The following is a 24,307-nucleotide window of genomic DNA, read 5'->3' as shown; positions in this document are numbered from 1 at the left end:
TACCTGTACCATGGTTTTACAATGGTAATTCTGTGTATTTTTGGTCATGATACCGTGTTGTTTTATTATAATTATTTTTTTCACATAATACCATAGTTTTTGTACATGGTTACTAACTGGACAATATCATGTCTGAGTTTGCTTGTACAGCTTTTTACTAGTAGTATAGATTTATGATCAGCCATAAAATTAAAATTACCAGCTATTGCTTTTGGCTAAATGTGCATGGATAATACTCATATTTCATGTATGTATAGTTGTGTGTGTGAAGTCCCTATGGGTTGGTTGGTTGGTTGGTGACCTACTTTGCTTTTTGCACATTATGTAGAAAAGCTTCTGATCAATTCCATTGTGAACCGCTTCTCCCCAACCAGTAATAACAGTATAAGACTGAAAACCACTTAAAATCTCCACCACAACACACACAATCTGACCAGTGCTGACTGTGTGTGTGACATCAGTGTTACTGACACAAAAGAGCCTCATTGTTTGAGCGCTGATGCTCACTGACTCCTCCCACTGATGTAGCCACACCCCTCTCATCATTATTCATAGGCTGAGCTGCTGAAGGGGGTATGTCCGTGTGTGTATGTGTGTGAGAGAGAGGATCTCACACACTGTCGGATGCCAGAGGCTGAGGTTGTGCATGCAGGTCTGTGCGCTGACACACGGATGAGAGGCGCTGTGTGTGCGCGAGCCGTTCTGGAGGGAGAGCGAGACGGCTGCTGTATCCCTGAGCACGAGGATGGGCTGCAATCTGTGTAGTTTACAGAAGAGAGAGGAGCATTACAAACTACTGTACGAGATCTCACAGGTGAGACACGCTATACCTGCTGATCCCACACTTTCTCATCTGTCCGGTTTCTGGACTTGGTACTGTGGTAATACCATGTTTGCTTTTAGGCATGCTACCATACTTATTTATTTGCACCATGGCAGTAGCATTGTTTTTTTGACATGCACCATGGTTTTACAATGGCTTTCTTAGGACAATACTCTCTATTGTAGGTATTGATGCTTGCTGTGTTTTTCACATAATACCATAGTTTTACATGGTACTACTATGTATTTTTGGACATGTTTCATGGTTTTACAGTGGTTTTTCATGGTAATACCACATATTTTTTCACTTAATACCATAGTTTTTTTTTGTACGTGTATCATGATTTTATAATGGTTTTCATAGTAATATCATGTATTTGTGACATAATACCATAGTTTAGAGATGTGTACTATAGTTTTACAATGGTTATTCATGGTAATACCTTGTATTTTTCACATAATACCACATTTTTTGGATGTACATCATGATTTTACAATGCTTTTTTATGGTAATGCCTTGTATTTTTCTCATAGCGTCAGAGTTTTTAGACATTTACCAAGGTTTTACAATACTGTGTATCTTTGACCATGGTGTTTTGTGTTGTTTCCTCATCCCACATAATACCATAGTTTTTGGACATGTACCATTGTTTTACAGTGGTTTTGAATGGCAGTCTAATGTATTTTTCACATAAAACCATAGTTTTTGGATATGTACCATGGTTTTACCACTCTGTATGTTTCACACTATAAAGGTGCAGTAATATCTTGGTGTTTTGGATATGTGCTGTACAGTAAAACCATGTATCGTTTTGACACAATACCATAGTTTTCAGGCATGTACCATGGTTTCACAGTATTCTTTGGAATGTGTACAGTATATGGTAATCACAGTATTTAGCACCATTGGCATTGAATATGTAAAAGTACCACAGTAAAACCACCACTGTACCATGGTAGTTCTTGTAGAATTAGTTCTGTTGTACTAGTTATACACAGTAAATAAATAAGCATAAGTGTGAGCAAATACACAAACATGGAGCAGTTGATGTTCCTGAGGTAGATTTATTTGGAGATCTGATGTGCTTGTGGGGCTTTCATGTGATTTTGCTGATTATAAATAGACACACAATGAGTCTATAACCAACAGCACATCCAAACACGATCAGTGCTGATTCCCAGCGAGCTGAAGGCCTGTAATGTTGAAGATGATCCAGCGTTGATCTTCTCCTGTAGGAGCTGCTGATTGATTCTCTGCTGCGTGTTTCATTAACTCTTATGACGCTGAAGAGCTTTAATAGCCTCTGTATCACACACACGCGCTCGTCATGTTCACGATGGTCTCATTAGCGCTCGTAGAAAATGATTCTGGGTCCTAATAAAACTGTGTGTATGATGGGATATTCACTTGGTTAATTGCTGCCGTTGTTCTGTAACGAGGAGTTTTGACGAAGCTCCTCCGGATGGATCGTTTTAATCAGACCGATGGAGATCACGTGGGTCTGATGAGCTTCTGTAGATCACATTTCTGCACTGAAGCATAACCAAAACCACTACATTAACAGAATTAGGCCATTAATAAAATAGAAATAGTCCTTGATTTGAGGATCTGTTGGAAACCCAACCAATTATGTGCTGTCTCAGAGAACTTCTGTGTTTAACAACATTAATCACAGCGTGTTTGCTAATATTTCTTGTGGTTTCTGGAGTTGATTCTCCTTCCGCTGTGGTTTTATTTGCTTTAATTTGGGTTATTTTTCAATATCTTATGTTTTTTTTTCTTTGTGTTTATGCTTCTGCTTCTGAAGGTGGACAGCAGATGAGATCCTCAGATCTGGTGTTTATTGTTGTGAATCTTCTCTTTGGAGCTGTAGCGTTCAGATTTTTGCTCTCATCACGTAAGCGAATGTTTGGCGTTTGAGAGCGTGAGATGGTGTAAACGAGGTGTTCGTGAGCGTGTTCGCACACACCCACGGCTGAAAGTGTGTCAGTGTGTCTCTCCTTCACTCCTTTCATTTCAGAGACTCTGAACCGTTTGCAGGATTTCATTCAGACTTTACAGAGGTCTGTCCAGGTCTGAGTAGTTTTCATGACTCTTGCTGCTGTTACTTTAAGACTTAATGATGTAATTATGGAGCTCCTGCAGCAGCTGAACATCTGCTATTGAGATGAATGGGAATGCTAACAGATAGAGACGCCAGGTATTATATTGACCTCCTTGATTTTTGTTTTACTTCATAAACCACATTGCAATGCATTCTGGGATTGCCTGGGAATGCTAACTCACAAATTGTCTGAAACAAGGCGTCTTAAAAGGAAGCATAATCTTCTGTATGTACAAAAAATACCATTGTTTTACAGTGTTTTCTCCTCATTAAATACCTGTTTTTTCAACATAATATCATAGTTCTTGGACAAATACCATGTTTTTACAGTGTTTTTTTTTTGGTCACAATGCCATGATTTTAAATATAATACCATAGTTTTTGGACATATACCATGGTTTTACAATGGGTTTTCATGATAATACCATGTATTTTTTCACATTATACTATAGTTTTGGACATGTACCATGGTTTTACAATGGTTTTTCATCATAATGCCATTTATTTTTGATCATGATGCTTACTGTTTTGACATAGGCCTAATAACATAGTTATTGGACATGTACCATGGTAGCTTCACAGTATTCTTTGGAGTGCCGTTTAAATACCATGGCACATATATATGGTAATCACTTAGCACCATTGCCATTGAATATATCAAAGTACCACAGTAAAACCACCACTGTACCATGATACTGCAACAGTGGTTCTTTTAGCATGAGTCCTGTTGCACTAGTTAAACAGGGTAAATGAATAAGCATAAATGTGAGAAAATACACAAAAGAGTATACAAAATAAGGGAAAGAATGTAAAGATAGATAGATAATGAAGTAAATTCAGGAATATTGTTCTGTTATAAGCGCCGCTGGTGAGAGTCAAACTCAGCGGTGTGTGTCGTTCTCTGGGCTAATTAGTCTTTCTACAGATGCGTGTGGAACACATCGCTGCACAGGAAGTGACATTTCTATCCACACTGGTGTTTGTGTGCGTACGCTGGGCTCTTTAATTGTCTGCTGATGGTCTGTAAGCCCCATAATGCTGTGCTGATGTCTCCAGAGGCTTGAGGTCAAAGAGGAGTTCAGTGCATTCTGCAGTGCATGTGATGAAGAGCGCCACCTACAGACTGGTTTAAGTGCTTGGACTGAACTGGTTTTCACATATTCATGGTTGAGATATTTTCTATCAGTTAAGCTCCAGGAATCCTGGGATCCTGTAGGGATGTTTTCTTTTGTGCAACCAACAATGTGTTCAAATGCTGTTATCATGCATGCTTTTCTGAAATATTTTCTTAGTTTCTCTCAGGTAACAAAGGAATGTTTATGTCCAGTTCAGTGACTCGTTTGTTTATATTTTATTCGTGGTTAATGCAGATTTAGTAAATATGTTGATTCATATGAGTCATACATTTTTACTGTTGAGAACAGTTGTGCTGCCAAATATTTTTTGCGGAAATCGTCATGCATTTTATTTTTCAAGATTCACAGATGAATAGAAAGTGCAAAAGAATAGCATTTATTTGAAATAATAAATGTAGAATCTTGGAAATCCGGTGTTCGTCAGGTGTGGCATGAACAGCCACATTTGGAGCTCTACAGTGACTTCATAAAATCTGTTTCTGAACGTGTGAACTGGACAGGTGTACGCATGTGTGTTTGATAAATGAGTTTCATCACTGCTGGGACAAGTGTGTGTGTGTCTGAGGAACGGCCTGAGGCCCCGGGACCCCTGTGACCCCCTCCTCACCAAACTGTAGGCTACAAATGTCCCAATCCATCTCTCTGTCCGGCCGCCTCTCGCTGACTGATGGTCCTCAAACCTCACAGCTGGAACCAGGAACAAAAGACGAGAAAAATGAGCCGCTTGATTGATCTGGTGTCCACAGCCGTGAGATTACCTGCAGAAACACAGAGAGAGAGAGAGTTCCCCAGTCCTTTGCATCCTGCTAGATGGAGGAATTCTGGCTCCTGATTGTTTCTTTGAGTCTCTTTCCTTCGATTTGTAAAGGAGAGTTGGGAAACCTGTTTGGAAACAGATGTTGTTGTGAGAGATGGAGAGCTGTAAATTTTAAAAGAGGGAATGAGAACGTGTTTAATTCCTCATTCTCAATCTTTTTCCAGTGGGATTGTGTTTAAATATCCTAGTTTTCCATGAGCATCTGGCTCTGTGCATGGAAAACACAGAATCCAGTCATAAAAATGTAATTTCTGTACAAAGTGGAATTTGGCAAATTTTGAATGAATATGTAATGCTGTGGACTACTGTTTATGAATATAAAAGCACAAAGACTGCTATTAAGTCACTTAACAATAGTTTCACCATTTTATTTGAGAAAACTATCATCAAATACACACAGAAACTTAACCCGCCAAAATAAAAGTTTGGTTTAACTTGAAGAAACTGTGACAAATTTTGTATTACTGTTGTAGAGTAAAATGTACTTATCAAAATCCTAAAAATAATAATATAGTTTATTAAAATATTATTTAAGGAATATCACACACTTTTTCCTCCATGTTTTAATTTAAACACTGAAGACTGTTGTGCAGTGTTTTGTTAGCCAATAAATGAAAGAAACAATTCAAATTTAATTACATTTTAAAAGATTAATTAAATTGTTAAAGGTTTGTGCATTAATTTGATTACTGGTTTTTTTTTTTTTGCTAACAAATATTATATCATAAAACAAAGAATCCAGACAAATTTAAACAGACAACATATAATTTCTGAAAATAATAATAATAATAATAAAATTCTTAAGCTGTTAAAGTTTTATGAATGCACTTGAACGCAGAGCGAATACAGTCATAAAAATCACAGAGTATAATGTGAAATGTCTTGGAATTTTGGACATTTTGGATGAGTAAATCAAGGGGAATCAAATTGCAATATGGACTAGTGTCCATAAATATTAAAATGCAAAATATTAAGTTGTAATATTGTAAATGTGTTAATTAAAACAGACCAAATAGATTTTATGAAAAAAAAATAATAATATAACACGTCATAAAACATTGTTATTATTAAAAAAAAATGTATTAGATTGTAAAAGTTTTAAGGATTAAATTAATTAGACATCCTCTTGATTATTGCAATTTAATTAAAGCATTTAAAACTGAAACAGGATGAAGCAGGATATATAGTGTTCTATGCAGGCCGTCGCTCTCATGTAAATCCAGTGACGTGAGTGAATGTGTTGGGGTTCAGCGGGAATGAGCCTCTAGCTGCTGACTCCGTCATTTTTCCAGCTCATTCCGAGCAGGAATATGAAAAGGGAATATTTACAGATCCCTGAGACTGAAGAATCATGGCAGTGTTACATAATCACACATCTATTAATAATGCATGTGTGAATGTGTGTGAGTGTGTGTGCTGTGCTGAAATGATGCATCAGAAATAGACATCAGTCTGCCGTTCACAGAGTTTCAGCCTCTGCATCAATCTGTCAAATATTTTGACTTTTGGTTCGTAAGATCTGAATATTGAATATTACGTACTAAATATATAACAACATTTAATATTTATATAATTTTCTAGGGATCAAACACATGACCTAGGTGTTGCTAGCATCATACAAACTCATTCTTGATTAGTAGATCACGGAAAATGAGAAGCGAATGAGACTTTATGCTTATAGTACAAACTAAACATTGTTTGACTGCAATGAATTCATTATCTTAAGGTGAGACACTACAAACAAAACCATTGTTTTTACATGCACTGCTCAGTTTTGAGATGTTTCATTTATTTTGCTTCCATAACATGTCTTTTCAGACAAGTGGACAAGCTCCAATCAATTTCTTAAAAAGTTTTTCCTCCACTTCAGCAACACTTACAGTACACCGAAGTACAGTACACTTTATTCTGAAGGTTTTACTGAGGGGTTTGTTCATATTTCATTCACACTGATTTCTGTAACATTTTAATCTTGAAAACATGGTGATTTTTTTCTGGCTGCTGATAGTATTTTCTGATTTATGGAGCAATAAAAAGAGAAATCCAAAATTGCCTCAGTAAAAACCCTGAACTCTAATATGTCAACAAAATGAAAGAAAATTTGGAGCGTGGCTTTATCCAATGTTCAGATTTATTTTCTGGAATTGCATGCAAATTAGTGCATATTTAATTAGATATTTAAACAACATCTCAGAAAATGTGTAATATGAAAAAGTTGACTTAATGCACTGTGAATAATCATCTGGAAAAGTATGAACTCAATCTGAAGGAGCATCAGAATCAGATCCAGATCTCACATGTGATTTGTCTTTTGTCTGATTCAGACAGATCCTCATAAACCCATGAGAATCTGATGGATTTACATCTTCTGTTTCATCTGCATTTCATTCATTCCCGATCTGTAGATTGACCTTTAGCACATGACACTTCAGACACTTTGACCTTTACAGACGCATATCAGACCTGAGAAAGACTCTTGAGAGAGACTCTTATCACCTGTGAACACACACACATTCAACTTTCTGTTCATCTGTGAATCCTGAAAAATAAAATGTATCACAGTTTCCACAAATATATTGGGCAGCAAAACTGTTTTCAACATTGATAATAATCAGAAATGTTTCTTGAGCATCAAATCATATTAGAATGATTTCTGAAGATCATGTGACACTGAAGACTGCAGTAATGATGCTGAAAATACAGCTGCGCATCACAGAAATAAATTACACTTTAACAGAGATTCACATGGAAAACAGCTGTTTTAAACTGTAATAATATTTCACTATTTCTACTGTATTTTTATCAAATAAATGCAGCCTTGGTGAACAGGAAAGACTTCTTTTTAACATAAAAATATATATATATATATATTACTGACCCTAAACCAGATTTAAACTGTTTAGTTTTCCCAGCATATTGTCAATTCATAAAATGTTAAAACAGACGTTATGCAGCCAACAGTACTTTTAGTTGACTCTGTATGTGTATGTATGGTATGTATAATTTATCTAACACTTCTGTCTATCAAAACGACCACAAGTGAGATCGTGATCCTCACCCGACAATAAATTGAACCAACAACAACAACAAAATACAAAAAAATATTTTACACCACTGTAACACGCACTGATTTCAGATGCTCATCCGAGCAGGATTTGAAGTCATAATGATGATGTTTTATAAAATGCTAGTGTCCTCAGCTGTGTGTGTGTGTGTGTGTGTGTGTGTGTGTGTGTGTGTGTGTGTGTGTGTGTGTGTGTGTGTGTGTGGTTTGGTTGGTCATTAGCGCTGTTATTCTTTAGTTTGAGGTCAGACGAGTCAGTGCCTGCTGGTTTCTCTGCAGTGTTGTTAAATGAAACAGAGAGCCTCATTGAACACCTGGTTTTATTGCATCATCTCTCCAAATCGACCCTTAATGCAGCTGACAGCGGGTATCACGGGCGTAAATCAAGTGACATGATGAAATGTTTGGTTTCAGTTTGTTTGTGTGTGAACAGCTTGAGCCCTTCTCTTGTGTTGTGAATGAAAACACACACACACACACACACACACACACACACACACACACACACACACACACACACGGGCATCTGTCGCTGGCAGTCGTCTGACCCGCTCCGTCCCGGACAGACGGAGAACTTGTTAATTGACTTCATCATTGAGACAGAAACGCTAGAGAGAGAAACTGGAGCAGTTGATGATTGTGAGATGATTGATTGTGAGAAAGTGTTTGGACTGACTGATTTATCAAGCATTAACATCTAAATGCATTGATCTATTTAAGCTGCCCAATATCGGGATTATTATAGTAAAATAAAACTAAAATATTATGGTAATTAAAAGAACTTTCAAATTTTTTTGTTTAAATTCAAATACTAAAATAAACTAAAACATACTAAATACTAAAAACATTTTTTATTGAAATAAAATAAACAATAACTGGAAAAAAAATTAAATATAACATGAAATATAATCGTTTTTAAAAAGTATTTTTTTAATGAGTTGCCAAGGCCATGTTTCTCAGGTGTTTCTCGGGTGTTTCTCAGCCGTGTTTCTCAGCCGTGTTTCTCAGCCGTGTTTCTCAGCCGTGTTTCTCAGCCGTGTTTCTCAGGTGTGTTTCTCAGGTGTGTTTCTCAGCCATGTTTCTCAGGTGTGTTTCTCAGGTGTGTTTCTCAGCCATGTTTCTCTGGCCTTTCATTGCCATGTTTCTTGGGTGTATTTCTTAGTCTTGTTTCTTAATGCGTGTTTCTCGGGCATTTCTCAGCCATGTTTCTCAGGTTTGTTTCTCAGGTGTTTCTCAGCCGTGTTTCTCAGGTGTGTTTCTCTGGCATTTTTCTTGGGCCTTTCATAGCCATGTTTCTTGGGTGTATTTCTCAGCCTTGTTTCTCAGCCATGTTTCTCAGGTGTTTCTCAGGTGTGTTTCTCAGGTGTGTTTCTCAGGTGTTTCTCAGGTGTGTTTCTCAGGTGTGTTTCTCAGGTGTGTTTCTCAGGTGTGTTTCTCAGGTGTTTCTCAGGTGTGTTTCTCAGGTGTGTTTCTCAGCCGTGTTTCTCGGGCGTGTTTCTTGGGCGTCTTTGTTTGACGGTGCGTCTCTTCCTCTGTTAGTTGTGTTTGTGTCTCTGTGGGGTTCTCCTGGTGTGTTAAGAAGCAGATGGTCTGTGCTGTTATGGCAGATCTCTGCACTTCAATATCTGCTCTGACATTTCCAGAAACGCTCGTACTATCAGAACAGAGCAGCTTTATCACCTGTGAGCGATGCAGGGATATAGGACTCAAAGCGGCGCGTGAGCTTTGTCCGGGTTGCAGCAGACCCTCTGCGGCCGCCCTGATAAGACGGCGGGTGACAGAGGGCATGATGGGACGCGTCTGGCTGGAGAGCATGATAAAAGAGGAAGCACAAAAGCAGATATGAATCCATTTACATCTTCACACAAGGAGAGAATCCAATACATGAATGACAAAAAAAAATTGTGAACTGACAAAAATGTGTTGTAGAGACACTCAGAAATTACTAGAAAATAATTACAAAGTTATTACAAAGAAACAGCATTGAATTAAACATGAACTTTTGAAGTAGAAAGACTGAAATTGTGTTTTCTTGTGCAGTGTACTCTCTAATCAATTTGTTGTTGTTGTTGTTGTTTTTTTTTAAAATGTAGAAATCTGATTAGGATAGTATCTTTGTAAATGTGTTTCTGTCTGAATAGTGTTTTTGGTCATTCAGGGCATGATGGGTATATGTTATGTCATAAAGCAGAAAAATAAATGATAAATAATTAAATATAAATAATATAATAATATAAATAAAATAAACTAAATAAATGTGTAAAATAAAATATATAATGAATAATGAAAATAATAATAATAATTTAAATAAAGTTGAAATGAAATGAAATATAAATATTAAATGGCAAACTTAAAATTAGAATTGTTCCCAGAGATAAAATAAAATAACAAAGCAGAAATAAAAATAATATAATATTTAATAGAATAGTTAAAAATGATAGTTAAAGTTCTAAAATTACTAAAACTAAAACAGAAATAAAATATATTAAGAATAAGAATTTTAAAAAATAAAATAAAAAAACCCCACAAAAGCACATTACAAAATTAATTAATTAATTAAATAATATATATAAATATTAGAATGCGGCCTTGGCAACTGGAGTTTGTACAGTCAGTTCAGATCTGAAATCATATCAGTTTGTGATGTGAACGGACTGTTTGAGAGCTGAATAATGTGTGTGATATGATCGAATAAAACACACACACACACACACACACACACACACACACACACACACACACACACACACACACACACATACACACACACTCACTTTAATGAGACACTCCTCAATGCAGGAGCACAAAGGCTTCTGGAAAAGCCATCTTTAATCTGAATGAGATCCATTGTTGTGCTCAGATCAGCTCATATGGGAAGGTAATTAATTCATATGAATAATATCGTTTGATTCTTCCTTCTTTAATAAACGAGCTGTTTGTGTCGAATCTCATTCTCCCGTGTCTCGTTCCTCTTCCTGTCTCTCGTCTGGCCCACAGGAAGAGGAAACGTGCATTAGTGTTGCCATGGAAACTGGGGCTAAACAGAAACGTATTAGATTCCCACCATAAACAACACAGCTGTCAATCACAGGAATGATTGGCAGGCAGGCAGCGTTTCTGAGTCGACAGCATGACAGTGATTGACCTTAAACTGAATCATTTACTGGCCTTTTATCTTAATTAATATATTCATGAGCCAAACTGAACAACATAACTTAAAATCAAAAACATTATTTCTAGTAACTGAAATAAAACAATATAATATTTAATTTAACAGTTTTAAAATAATAGGTAAAGTAAAAAAGATGGCTAAAACTAAAGCTATATATATATTTTTTTTTAATTGTTAAATAAAATAAAATATTACATGGAAAACTTGAAAAATGTTCCCTTGGCAACTAAATGAAATAATGTAATACTTAATAAAATATCTAAAATTACTATTACAAATAGTTTTTGTAAATTTGAATAAACCTGAAATTAAATCAAATATATATTAGAATGTTGCCTTGCTGAAATAAGTACAAAAAATTGCTTATACTAAAAGAAATACATCTAAATATAAATATTTCAACAAAACAAATCTAATGAAAACGACAAGAGCAAATAACAAAATTACTAAAATTAAAATGAAAAATAAAAAGCCAATTCAAAATCTTTAAAGTTAAAGCTAATGTTAATCATTGATTTGAATCCTTTACTGTTAAAATATATGGGCTGTATGTTGATGAATGAATTTCTTGCATTTGTGATCGTTCTGTAACGCTGGCAGAGAGAGAAACGGGAGAAATCAAGTGCTGATCGATCGCACAAACACACACAGACCAGATCTGAGAGGAAATACCTCCATCTGCAGATCTCACACACCTGCAGGGCATTGTGGGACATAACCCACCCCACCACACAGAAATACAAACATGAGTTTTCCTGCTCAAGCTGCATTGTTCCAGAACAGGGCTTTACAAACCTGGGAGGAAGTCTAACTTAAAAAAAAATCTATCTATCTATCTATCTATCTATCTATCTATCTATCTATCTATCTATCTATCTATCTATCTAGATATAGATATAGATATATATATATATATATATATATATATAACTATATAAACTATATAACTAACTAGCTAACTAAATCTGATTAAATAATAATACAAATATTAAAAAAATAATAAAATGAAATTAATAAATTAAATCAATTTCATTTACAAAAATAGTAAAGCTAATAAATAAAATCTGATATAGATTTGATTTAAATAAATAACAAAATGTATAATAATAATAATAATTTGATTTATGTAAATGTTATTGAAATATATAAATAAAAATAAATAAAATATTTTGCAAGTGTCCAAGGCAACATTTCTCACTTTTGTTTAGTTTAACTTGAAGTACTAAAATAACTAAAAATAAATAAACTGAAACACACACACGCGATACAGAATCTATAAATAAACTAACAAAAATGAAAAAAGACATGATTAAGACTTCAATTAAAATTAAAGTGGAACAAATTATAAATATAAATTTAATTTAATTAAATAACAAAAGGTATTAAAATAAATAATATAATTTGATTTACAGTATATAAATAAATAAAATATTGTTTTAAAAAAACTTGAATATATAAATGAAAATGTATTACAAAAAGAACATTTAATTTAGAAATAAATTAACAGTTTGATTTGTATAAATTAATAAAATTTTATATAAATAAATTTGTTTAAATAAGAAAATGAAATAAGATAAATGCATTTGATTAAAGTAAATAAATAAAATATGACTAGTATGTTTGATTAAAATAACTTGATTTAAATAAATATATTTGATTAGAATATTTTAATAAATAACATTTTTCTTAAAATAAAAATAAATAAAAAATGATTAAAATGAAATTAGATTTAAATACATATACTGTAACAGTACTTTACTTCAATAGAAGTACTTTCCGAACAGCCTAAAATTCTACACATAATTATAATAACTATAATTTTTTTCACAGAATTAGATGGGTCTTTGTTGATTCAGGATGATTTCAGTGCGTTGCATCACGTCTCTGTGCAGGTGTGGTGTGAACAGTCATGATGTGAGTTCATGTCACACAGAGACTTTAATACACTGCAGTAGTTTATGCTGTTAATCATGATGATCTTTCATCCGCTTCTGAAACAGAGTAACAGCTGCTGTCAGGACCAGTCTTCAGAGAGTCATTCACACTGATTCGTTTCTTTGTATCATTGATTCAGTGACAGGGTTATTAGAGATAAGTTAAATAGAATTAAGCTACAGTTGCCAAAGTTACATAACTTGAAGTTTTAAAATAATTTGAAGTACTGAAATAAATAAAACTAAATACTTTAAAAAATAAAAAAACAAAATAGGAGAATAAACAAAAAAAAGAAAACAAAAAGTGAAAAAGGAAATATTAAAAATAAAAACTAATTAAAATATTAACTAAAATCATTTTCGTTACTTGAAACAAAATATGTTGACTGACAATTATTTTTAAATATATTTTTAGTTAAATAAAACTAGACCTTTACAAAATTATAATATATAATAAAAAACCACAAAAACAAAATGTCTAAAACTTTAACTAAAATTAAAGTAAAAAAAATATATATATTTAAAAATAAAATTGTATTCAAATTATTAACAAAAACTAACACCATAAAAAATTGGTACTTGAAAAAAATAAATGTTAACTGAAATGAAGTATTTCAGCTAAAACATAAAAATTAGAAATGTTGCCTTGGTAACACATTTTTATATTTTATCTGATTTAGATTTTTTTTTCTGTTGTACCAAAATCGTATTGAATCGTGACATTTGTGTACTGTTCCACCCCTAATATATATATATAAAGCCAGTCAGTAAAGCCGGGTCTGTGATTAGTAGTAAATGTCCATCTCCTGCTTACAGATTGAAAGATTGACAATCGAATTTGATTAAATGCACAGTCCTAAATTCAAAACAGTTTTAAAGATATATTTCAAGTATAATTTTATGTGTAGAATTTGTTGTTTTAATGTGGTTTTAATTATTTAATTATTTTTATGTAATTGTATCTTTCAGCATTTGATATTTTAATACCGTTTTCATTATTTATTTATCAATTTTTTATATATGTTAGTATTTATTTATTATTTACTTAAATATTTTTTATATTTAATAATTTTAAATAATTTTATTTTGTATTATTGTATTTATTATTTATTTAATACTTTGACTGTATTTATGTTTGTTTAAAATAATCAATATGATTGATATTTAATATAATTGTATTATTTACTTTAGTATCTTTTTTAATTTATTTTTATTTTTTTTTTCTCTCTTTTTTCTTTTGACTGTTTTTAAGCTTTTCCACTCGTCTGCGGCCCCTGAGGCTCCCAGGACCCCAGACTGAAACCCCAGTTATATATAGCAGTGTTTCAGGGCAGATTTAACCCTTAAGTCACTGAGTTTCTCTCTGGTTTAATGCGTGAGGAGAGACGTTATGAAGACAGACGTTCAGTCAGACACTGAATTAAAGACAGATGGAGACATAGAGAGACGGAGGACGTGTTTAAAGGTTTGTTTGGGCTGCAGGCCATTAATGTGACTTGTCTTTAATGGAGCACGGTTTCTCTCACCTCAGGGCTTCACAGCCGCATGCAGCAGGTGATTATGGGAAATGAAGCCTCTCTTTTATTAGTGGTGTTTAAGTCAAGCATCAGGTAATGTCCTGACGAACAGCGGTGAGTTTCTTCAGGAGAGTTCAGTAAAGTGTGACAGTGTTGTCCAGTTTTTCAGCTCCGCTGCATTCATTTCTCCCAGAGGGGTTTTAATAAGCCTTCGCTCAAGAGTTATAATGCGTGAACCAAACCAGCCAGCTACAAAATGAAATGTTTGTACAACATTACAAACTTTGCTTTGAAACACAAAACAAAAATTGAAACTAAGCAAATGAACAAAGGAACAAGACTAAATGCATGCCAATTCATACCCTTTTCATTTAATAGTGTACTATTTATTTAATTTATTTATTCAGGTTTATTTATTTATATGTATTTTTTATAATAATTTTTAATTATTGTTTTATTGTAATCTGTTTCATCATTTACTTTTTTATTTTTATTTATTTTCAATTTAATTAATTTGTTTACTTATTTTAGTACAATTATGTACTCATCGTTATTTGTTTGTTTGTTTCTTTATTTAAAATTTAATTTTTTCTTTTTTTAATCAGTTTTATTGTTTTATTTTTTATTTTTATTTTTATTTTTGAAATGTAATTAATCAATTTGCTTAATTTAGTAAAATTGGAGTAGCTATTTATAATTCCATTATTTTAATGTTTTATTTACTTATTTTATTTTAAAATTTATTATTTAATTTACTTATTTTAACAGAATTATATATTAATTTTAATGTGTTTTTATTTTATTTATTTGACTTTTGTACTTTTAATCGGTTGTATGCACTATTCTCTGCCATTTTGTAGTATTAATTGTGTGATTGATACAAAACACACACACACACACACACACACACACACACACACACACACACACACACACACACATATACACAAAGAAAAAATGTGCATAGAAAATATTCACCTCAAATACCCACATGATGCACTTAATTGACCAGGAAAAAAAAAATATGTTTTTAAAAACAATTAGTTGAAGTAATGTGGGCTGATGGCTTTGACAAAAGCAGAAACCCTTGAATAGCAGCCTCGTGGCTCTGGCCTCTGTAAGAGGCAAACTGCACTGGATGTTCATGTTCATGGGGGAATCCATCTCATAATGGATGTGAAGTGTGCTGTGAATGTTCATATGATCAGTGTCAGTTAATATAATCCTTAAAGGTAGGTTACTGTAGATGAACTATTAAAGAATGGAGATAATGTGTTCAAAATGTTTGTTACAGCGGAAAACAACAGCAGATAATCCTGGTCATAAATGCATTATAAAGGGTTAATATATATATAGTTGTATGTATATATTTTTGTTATTCTTGTTATTACAGTTATTATATAATGCTATGTTTCTTCTTTATTTTTATATTAACTTTAACATGAAAAGCTCTGAACGATCTGTGGTCTGTGTGTTTCTCTGAGCTGAGTTCAGCTGTGTATCTGCTCTGATGATGGTTTCTGAGGAAGAGGGCTCAGGTCTGACCTTCTCCATCTGCACTGCATTAGCTCTGAAGCATCGTGAATGTCTGTGGATGCTAACGGAGTAATTCATATTCTCATCCTCCACTGGGATTAATTGCTCCATCTGGCTCTCAATACGATGGAAACTCCTCCATCCTCCTCTTTCTTCCTCTGTCCTTCTTTCATTGAGAGAGTCGCCGCTACGCCTCGGATCTGCTGGTGTTTCTCTCTCAGCTCGTCATGAGGTCATTTATCTACCCATGATCCTTTGTGTTCCCGCCTCTGCTCCAGCACTCAGATCCTCTGCCCAAACAGAAGTGTACAGAAACCACCGGCAAACAGCACTGAGACACTGTGACTTACTATTATTGTTTTAGGAATATCTATTTTATTTTTTATTTTCATTTATTTATAAAGTTTTAGTCAATTTATTGTTTTTTTTTATATGCCTATAGATTTTTTTTTTAATATTTAATATATATATTTTCTATTTTAAGCTTTAGTAATTTTGTTTTTGTCATTTTTATTATTTTTTATTTTTTAAATGTCTATATTGTTTTTAGTCTCTTTTTTGTTATTTTATTTTTATAGGTTTGTATTTTCTGTTTTCATTTTCATTTTAGTTCAAGTTTTAGTAATTAGTTGTTTTTGTCAATTTTATTAATTTCAGTTTTTTTTAAGTGTCTACATTATTTTTATTCATTTATATTTTAGTTTTTTTAGTTTTCTGTTTTATATTTTCTGTTTTCATTTTAATTTTGTCTGTTTTTATTTTAGTTAAAAGTTTAGTCATTTTTTATAATAAATATGCCTATATTATTATTATTATTTTTTAATTTATTTAGTATTTTCTGTTTTCATTTTAATTCTAAAGTTTAAGTAACTTTGTTTTTGCCATTTTTATTATATATATATATATATATATATTATATATATATATATATATATATATATTAATATGTCTAAATATGGTTAATTTTTATTTCAGTTTTAGTTTTGCATTATTTTAGTACATCAAGCAATAAATGAAAATGAGAAATCATCATCTTAACTAAGTCTCTGAAGATATCTGTACTGCCACAAGAGTCACTTTCTCAGCTCTCACCTTCATTCGAGTGGAAACACTCCTTTATAAGAGATCCAGACACGAAGGATTCCTCAAATCACGTGTCTGTGTCTGATCAGATGGTAGTCTAGTTCACATCAGGACTTGGTTTCATCTGTTTGCTGTGAGTGATGTTATTTCAGGTTCGTGTGCTTCACTGGATCAGCAGTATATACGCGGCTCGTGTTGGTTTGACTGTGTTAGACTCTGAATGGTGAGATTCACTGGACTGTTTGGTGATGATTGTTCACTCGACAGGCCGGTTACTGAGCTAAAGGAAGCTTCTCCTCGTCTGTACATATGCAGAACAAACACGCTTCATTCACATTCAGTCAGCAAACCCTGGCTCGATCGCTCCAGCAGTGAATCTGATGAACGCATCAATATTACATCACGTCAAACAGCGTCTCGTCTTCACCGGGAATTTAAAGTGTTGAAGAAACACTTGTGTTTCCTCCATTATTCAGAAAGCTGCTTTACCAAGACTTTCTCTGATATATATATATATATACAGGTTTCAAGGGGATTTTTTTGGTGTGCTAAATTATTATAGATTTTTACATTTAAAGGTGAATTGTATAATTTCTGCACTGGCAGATGGAAATTAAAGCTGCTTTCAGTCATGTGTCCTGAACTTTGTCATTGGTCCGTCAGGGAGATGCACAAAAACACTACATTATGTTAAAATATACAACCAATAATTTAATTGCTATTATTTATTTATTTATTTATAGCATATTTTATATTTATATTTATCTAAGGTATTTATTTAGTTAACTTTGATTTTATAATTTTACATTTTTCACATTATGGTAATTAAAACTTGAAAAATAAATGTTTACTTATGCAAACAAGAGTCTCAATGACAATTTTTTTATTTTATTTTTTTTATTTTAGTCATTCAGATGCTATAATAGTTTTTTATTAATATATTTAATTAGTTAATTAGTTTAATTAATTACAGTTTTAATATTTGTATTTTTTTGTCTTTTTTTGAATGTGCAAAGTTTTAATTAATTTTATTTCAGTTTTAGTTTTAGTCATTTTAGTAAATTAAGTAAAAACTAAATGAAAATGAGAAATAAATGTAGTTGTTTTTATTTTTTGTGAATTTATTATTATTATTCATATGTCTTTAGTTTTTATTTATTTTTATTTCATTTCTAGCTTTAGTTATTTTAATACATCAGAGGAGAAATGTTAAAAGACGATTTTCAGTCATGTTTCCTGAACACACCCCTGTCTGTCATTGGTCAGTCAGGCAGATAGCCCCGCCCACTCTCACTCCCTTGGTTGGTTCAGTAGATGAAGTAGCTCAGACTCTCATCATCAAACAGTATTTCTTCACTCTGATGATCCAGACGCAGGGAGAATGAAGAAATCGTGTGTGATTTACTCAGACACACAGCAGAACGAGACTCTGAAGCGTTTCTCATGTAATGTGTGTCATTAATAGCCAATCAGTGTCCTGTGAGACTCAATCTGCTCAGTTCAATCATGAGCATTTAATTACAGATTACTGATGAATAGACACGCTCAGATTTCTGCAATAGTACAAATAAACTGAATGTGTATCAAAATTAAACAATAAAAAATACATTTAAATAAAAAAACATCTAAAAATAACAAAAATATGAATAAAAATTGTATTTCAATGATACTAAAATTTCAACTGAATAAATGTAATTGTTTTCTTAATGAACAGATATGCTGATTTCCAAGCAATTTCATAAATGCATTTCAAAAATTATGATTATTTAAATGAAATAAAATGCATTTAAATAATTGAACTATATTTTGCTTTTTTGAGTGCAGAAATCTGACCTGTTTTTTTTTATGAATGACAAATATGGATGTCATTAGGGTTATTACTTTGTTAAAATGGTGAGATCCAAATGCATGGAAATCTGATACCAATTCATCAATCCTAAATTTAGGATTTAAACCTGTAAGGCTTCCTTTCTTTTAAGGAACACAAAAGGAGATGTTTAACAGGATGTTCTCGCTCTTTTCTACATTCATAGTGAGCAAAATGTGAATTCTGAGTACGGCTGCAAAGCGATTAGTCGTGATTAATCCATTCAAAATAAAAGTTTATGTTTACATACTATATGTATATATAAATATATATATGTATATACACTATATGTATATACACACATATAGTATGAAAACATAATATTTAATTTTGAATCGATTAATCGTGACTTATTGCTTTGCAGCCCTTATTCTGAGTATGTTTGAGTTGTTAGCATTGAAGTCATTGAGTAAGGTCTGTTTCAGGTGAACGGGAGGGATCTGTCGAGAGCCAGTCATGAGGAGGCGGCGGAGGCTTTACGCAGCGCTAAAGACCCCATCGTGGTGCAGGTGCTCCGGCGGACCCCTCGGCCCCGGGGTCAAGGGTCAGCGCAGGACGTCCAGCTGGTGGACGTGTGCACGCAGACAGAGATCACCTTCGAGCACATCATGGCTTTGGCCAAACTGCGTCCCGCCACGCCGCCGGTGCCGGACATCTGCCCCTTCCTCCTGTCCGACAGGTGAGCGCCAACACATTCAGCTTAGAGAATATAGCTAGCTTATGTCTGTCCATTTAAAAATTACCATGATTACATACGTGATACTGATTGGTTTAGACACCGTATTATCTATTTTTGCTTTATTTCGCCAACAAAAAATGGTTTAAAACACAGCCACAGCACTGTTTTGCCTCTCTGAGGAACATGACGGTGATTCGTTCCTAAATGAATCAACCATTTAAATGATTTGGTTCAATTGCAATGACTCACTTATTAACAGTGGCTTGCTGCCACCTATTGGTGGTTTTAATTTCACATTTAACGTATTTTTATTTTATCAGTATTTAGTGTTTTATGTTTAACATATAAAAAAATTTATTTATTAGTAACTGCAGGTTACATGTCCTGCATTAAACAGTTTGTAAATACATCTAAATGCCTCTTCAGATGCAGCTTCTGTGTTTCTTCTGCAGTGCAAAAATTAATTTTATTGATACTGTAGAAAAATTGACACTTTTAGAAAAATGGCTTTATAAAGGTAAAAATGCCCATAAAAGGTAAAAATCAATTTAAACTTATTGAAGATTAATTTCTATCAGTGTGAACTGACCACCACACAGAATATGAAGAATATCAAAAACTTTAGGAGACAGTGCAATAACACACTGAGCGAAATATAGTCTAATTATTGTTATCGATAAAATCCCAGAAAATATCGAGCTATTCTTTTTTTGTCAATATCGCACACACCTACTGGAAGCTGCTGACACCAAGACAAAGTACTAGTGTGTGTAAACAGTAAAGCTCTTTCTGATTCTGAAAACGTTGTGGGAACGTTGTTTTGAAATGTTTCTGAAACGCTGAAATTTCCAATTTTCTTGTCATGATTGCAGTCTTATTTAAAGGTTCAGAAATGTTTATTTTGACATTGCACCAACTTTATTTTCACCCAAATTATAGCGTTATTTGAACATTTATTTTCATATTCCTAGAACATTGAAATGTCCAGTTTTCCTGTTGTTATTAGAAGGTCACTTAAAGGTTACAACAGCATTCTACTACTGTAACTTTTTCACCCAAAATATAATTTTTTTTCAACATTAATTTTTTATCATATTCTACAATTGTTAAAATGTCCAGTTTTCACATCATGATTAAAAACGTTATTTAAAGGTTACAAAAACATTTCTTCAATGCTCTGCTAACTTTTCCACCCAAAATATAGCATTATTTGAATGTTTATTTTTTAATATTCTACAAATGTTAAAAAGTCTAGTTTTCTTGTCATGGTAACAATATTATTTAAAGGTTACAAAAATGTTTCTTTATTTTCACCCAAAATATGACATTATTTAAAGTGTTCATTATTCTTGTCATAATAAGAATGTTATTTAAAAGTTACAAAAGTGTTTGACAGCATTGTACTAATGTTGTTTTTCACCAAAAATATTATTTGAAGGTTTATTTTTCGTATTCTGAGAATGTTAAAATGTCCAGTTTTCTTGTGATTAGAATGTTATTTAAAGGTTACAAAATGTTTCATAGAACATTCAGGTATGAGTAACAATAAGAATATTTTCATAAGGCAACATGAGGTTTCCTCGAAAACGATGCTCGTTTTCTGGAATCTTTCATAATTCTCTCTTTCTTGTTGTGGAGTTGGTCTGTCAGGAGAAAGGAGATGAAGTTTAGTATGAGGAGTATCTGGGTTTCTCCTCAGGAGACACAGGGGCGGCTGCAGTGGATGCTGGGAAGTTAATTGAAAGCGTCTGAGGCGCAGAGTGGGGGTTAGGGAGGTAATTAATGCCGCATAATGGCCCATTGATAATTCATAGTCTAAAATTTGTCACCCACTCAAGATCCGCGTTTTGTTTCTAAATTCCCTTTGGTGCGTCGTGTGCTGATGTGGACTTTTTGAATTCCTTTGTTCTTCCAGACAAAAGCGTTCAGGGATTCTCTGTGAATGTTACTGTTGTAATAGTGCCTAGAAGTATGAATTATAAAGGAATAATATACAGTAATCTCACCCTTATGGACTGATTGCCATTTGGATGGATGGATGGATGAATGGATGAATGGATGAATTGAATAGATAGATAGATGGATGGATGGATGAATGGATGGATGAATTGGATGAATGGATGAATTGTATAGGTAGATGGATGGATGGATGGATGGATGGATGAATTGGATAGATGGATGGATGGATAAATTGGATAGATAGATAGATGGATGGATGGATGAATTAGATAGATAGATGGATGGATGGATGAATTGAATAGATAGATAGATGGATGGATGAATGGATGGATGAATTGGATAGATGGATGGATGGATAAATTGGATAGATAGATGGATGGATGGATGAATGAATGGATGGATGGATGAATGGATGAATTGTATAGGTAGATGGATGGATGGATGGATGGATGGATGGATGAATTGGATAGATGGATGGATGGATAAATTGGATAGATAGATAGATGGATGGATGGATGAATTAGATAGATAGATGGATGGATGGATGAATTGGATAGATAGATAGATAGATAGATAGATAGATAGATAGATAGATAGATAGATAGATAGATAGATAGATAGATAGATAGATAGATAGATAGATGATTGAAAACTCACCCATATATATTTAGTTTATTCATATTTAATAAATTAACATTTTTGTATTGGAATGGAAGAACACTTAGTTTCCCAGAATGCATCACCTGTGTTAAATTCCTTTGTACAGTTCAGTAAATTGCTCATCCCATCATTTTCACTTCTCTTCCAGTGGATCTGAATGCAGTCGTGATCAGGCTGGTTCAGCATCATCAGTGTTCAGCTCGCTTTATAGTCAACAAACCATAAGCCGCAGATCATAAACCCACCTGACTGTACCAGAGAAACCAGATCTGAGATGCTAGTGCATGCTAATGAACCACCATCAGCTGTGTGCACAAGCACAGATTACATTTCAGCACAACCGCAAGAAAACACAGACACGCGAGTCACGCAGAGGACAGCAGACGAGATTTATAGAGATGAATTAGACTCTGAGCAGCCGCACACGACAGGAGCTTCATTTCTTCTGTCGCACAATTCAATTCTCATCTCTACTGAAGATGCATGATGTGTGTTTGTGTCTCCATCGGCTGACATCTGCAGTCTCTGCACTCGTTCTTCACCAGCCTTCTGCACATGTGACGCCGTCGCTCTTCCTGAGCAAATACAGAGAGCTCCAAAACCTCATATTGTGCAATGAGACATCTTGTAGCATTTTATTAGTGTATCTCATGATATAGTTGTTTTTGCTGGGAATTCATAAAACAGCACAAAAATGATATTTATGTAGCATTCATGGAACAGGCATGGAATGTTTCCCATTCATAACCTAATGGAAACGTTATCACAATGTTCTTAGAACATATGTGACCCTGGAGCACTAAACCAGTCATCAGGGTCAATTTTTTTAAAGCTGAATAAATAATCTCTCCATTGATGTGTGGTTTGTTAGGAGGACAATATTTAACTGAGATACAACTATTTGAAAATCTGGAATCTGAGGGAGCAAAAAAATCTAAATATTGAGAAAATCATCTTTAAAGTTGTTCAAATGAAGTTCTTAGCAATGCATATTACTAATCAAAAATTAAGTTTTGATATATTTACAGTAGCAAATGTACAAAATATCTTCATGGAACATGATCTTTACTTAATATCCTAATGATTTTTGGCATAAAATTTTGACCCATACAATGTATTGTTGTCTATTGCTACAAATATACCCCAGAGACTTAAGACTGCTTTTGTGCTACAGGGTCACATATTTTTGTTTGCTGGGATGAATCAGTGTAAAAACATTCACATGATGAAACACTCGAGTTGAAAACAGTCAGACTAGAGTTATAACAGACTCCACAGATGAAGACAGTTCCAGAATGCGTTGACTAACTTTGTAAAAAGAAAAGAAAAATCCATCCAAAATGGCAGATGAAGCAAGAAAACCATTGATAAAAAATACAAATGAATGTTCTGCCAGAAATATCAATTAAATTAGTAAGGTATTGAAAACGTCACTCAGTATTTGTGTGTTGTATCACGTCATTAGCTTAACGACACGCTGATATCAAAGTCAGTTGAGAGACATGGTTGCACTCTTTTCTGAGACTTCAGTTTGCATGTGTTTTATGTTGAGTATTGTACAATATTAGACTCATATAATCCGATATAATAAGAATATGAAGGAAAAACAGCTCAGTTTTATTCAGAGACTCAAACTGAGCAAAAAGCATGCCGTTTGCTGCAGATGCTGATCTATGATGAAATTCTGAAGCTTTTAATGGAGTTCTTTATAAAAGTACAGATATGGAAGCTAAAGTATTTTATACTTTTAATCTTTTACATTTACTTTTTAACTTTTTATCTAACAATTTAGACTTTTTTCACGCAATTCTGAGTTTTAATTTTGCAATTTGGATTTTTTTTTTGATTCCGCCATGAAATAAGAAAGGTAATTGTGACTTTTTATCTCACAATTCTGACTCTTTTTTTTTTTCACAATTCTGAGAAAAGTCTGAGATATAAACTCAGAATTGCAAG

At 33.3% G+C, this 24,307-nt stretch overlaps 1 protein-coding gene across 1 annotated transcript in view; it reads left to right on the top strand.

The window, feature by feature from the left end:
• The first annotated feature begins 557 nt into the window (after positions 1-557).
• The window catches only part of LOC109093529 (PDZ domain-containing RING finger protein 4-like), a 40,092-nt gene continuing 16,342 nt past the window's right edge, over positions 558-24,307 (top strand). Inside the window, exons 1-2 of the mRNA XM_042752787.1 lie at positions 558-814; positions 19,479-19,732. Coding sequence (XP_042608721.1) covers positions 746-814; positions 19,479-19,732 — 323 coding nt within the window. The 5' untranslated portion in view covers positions 558-745. The remainder of the gene's footprint in view (positions 815-19,478; positions 19,733-24,307) is intronic.

The sequence above is a fragment of the Cyprinus carpio genome, chromosome B25 (genome assembly GCF_018340385.1).
Source record: "Cyprinus carpio isolate SPL01 chromosome B25, ASM1834038v1, whole genome shotgun sequence".
In the NCBI taxonomy this organism is placed as follows: domain Eukaryota; kingdom Metazoa; phylum Chordata; class Actinopteri; order Cypriniformes; family Cyprinidae; genus Cyprinus; species Cyprinus carpio.
The sequence above is the reverse complement of the archived record's forward strand: the minus strand, read 5'-3'. Positions and strand labels throughout refer to the sequence as shown.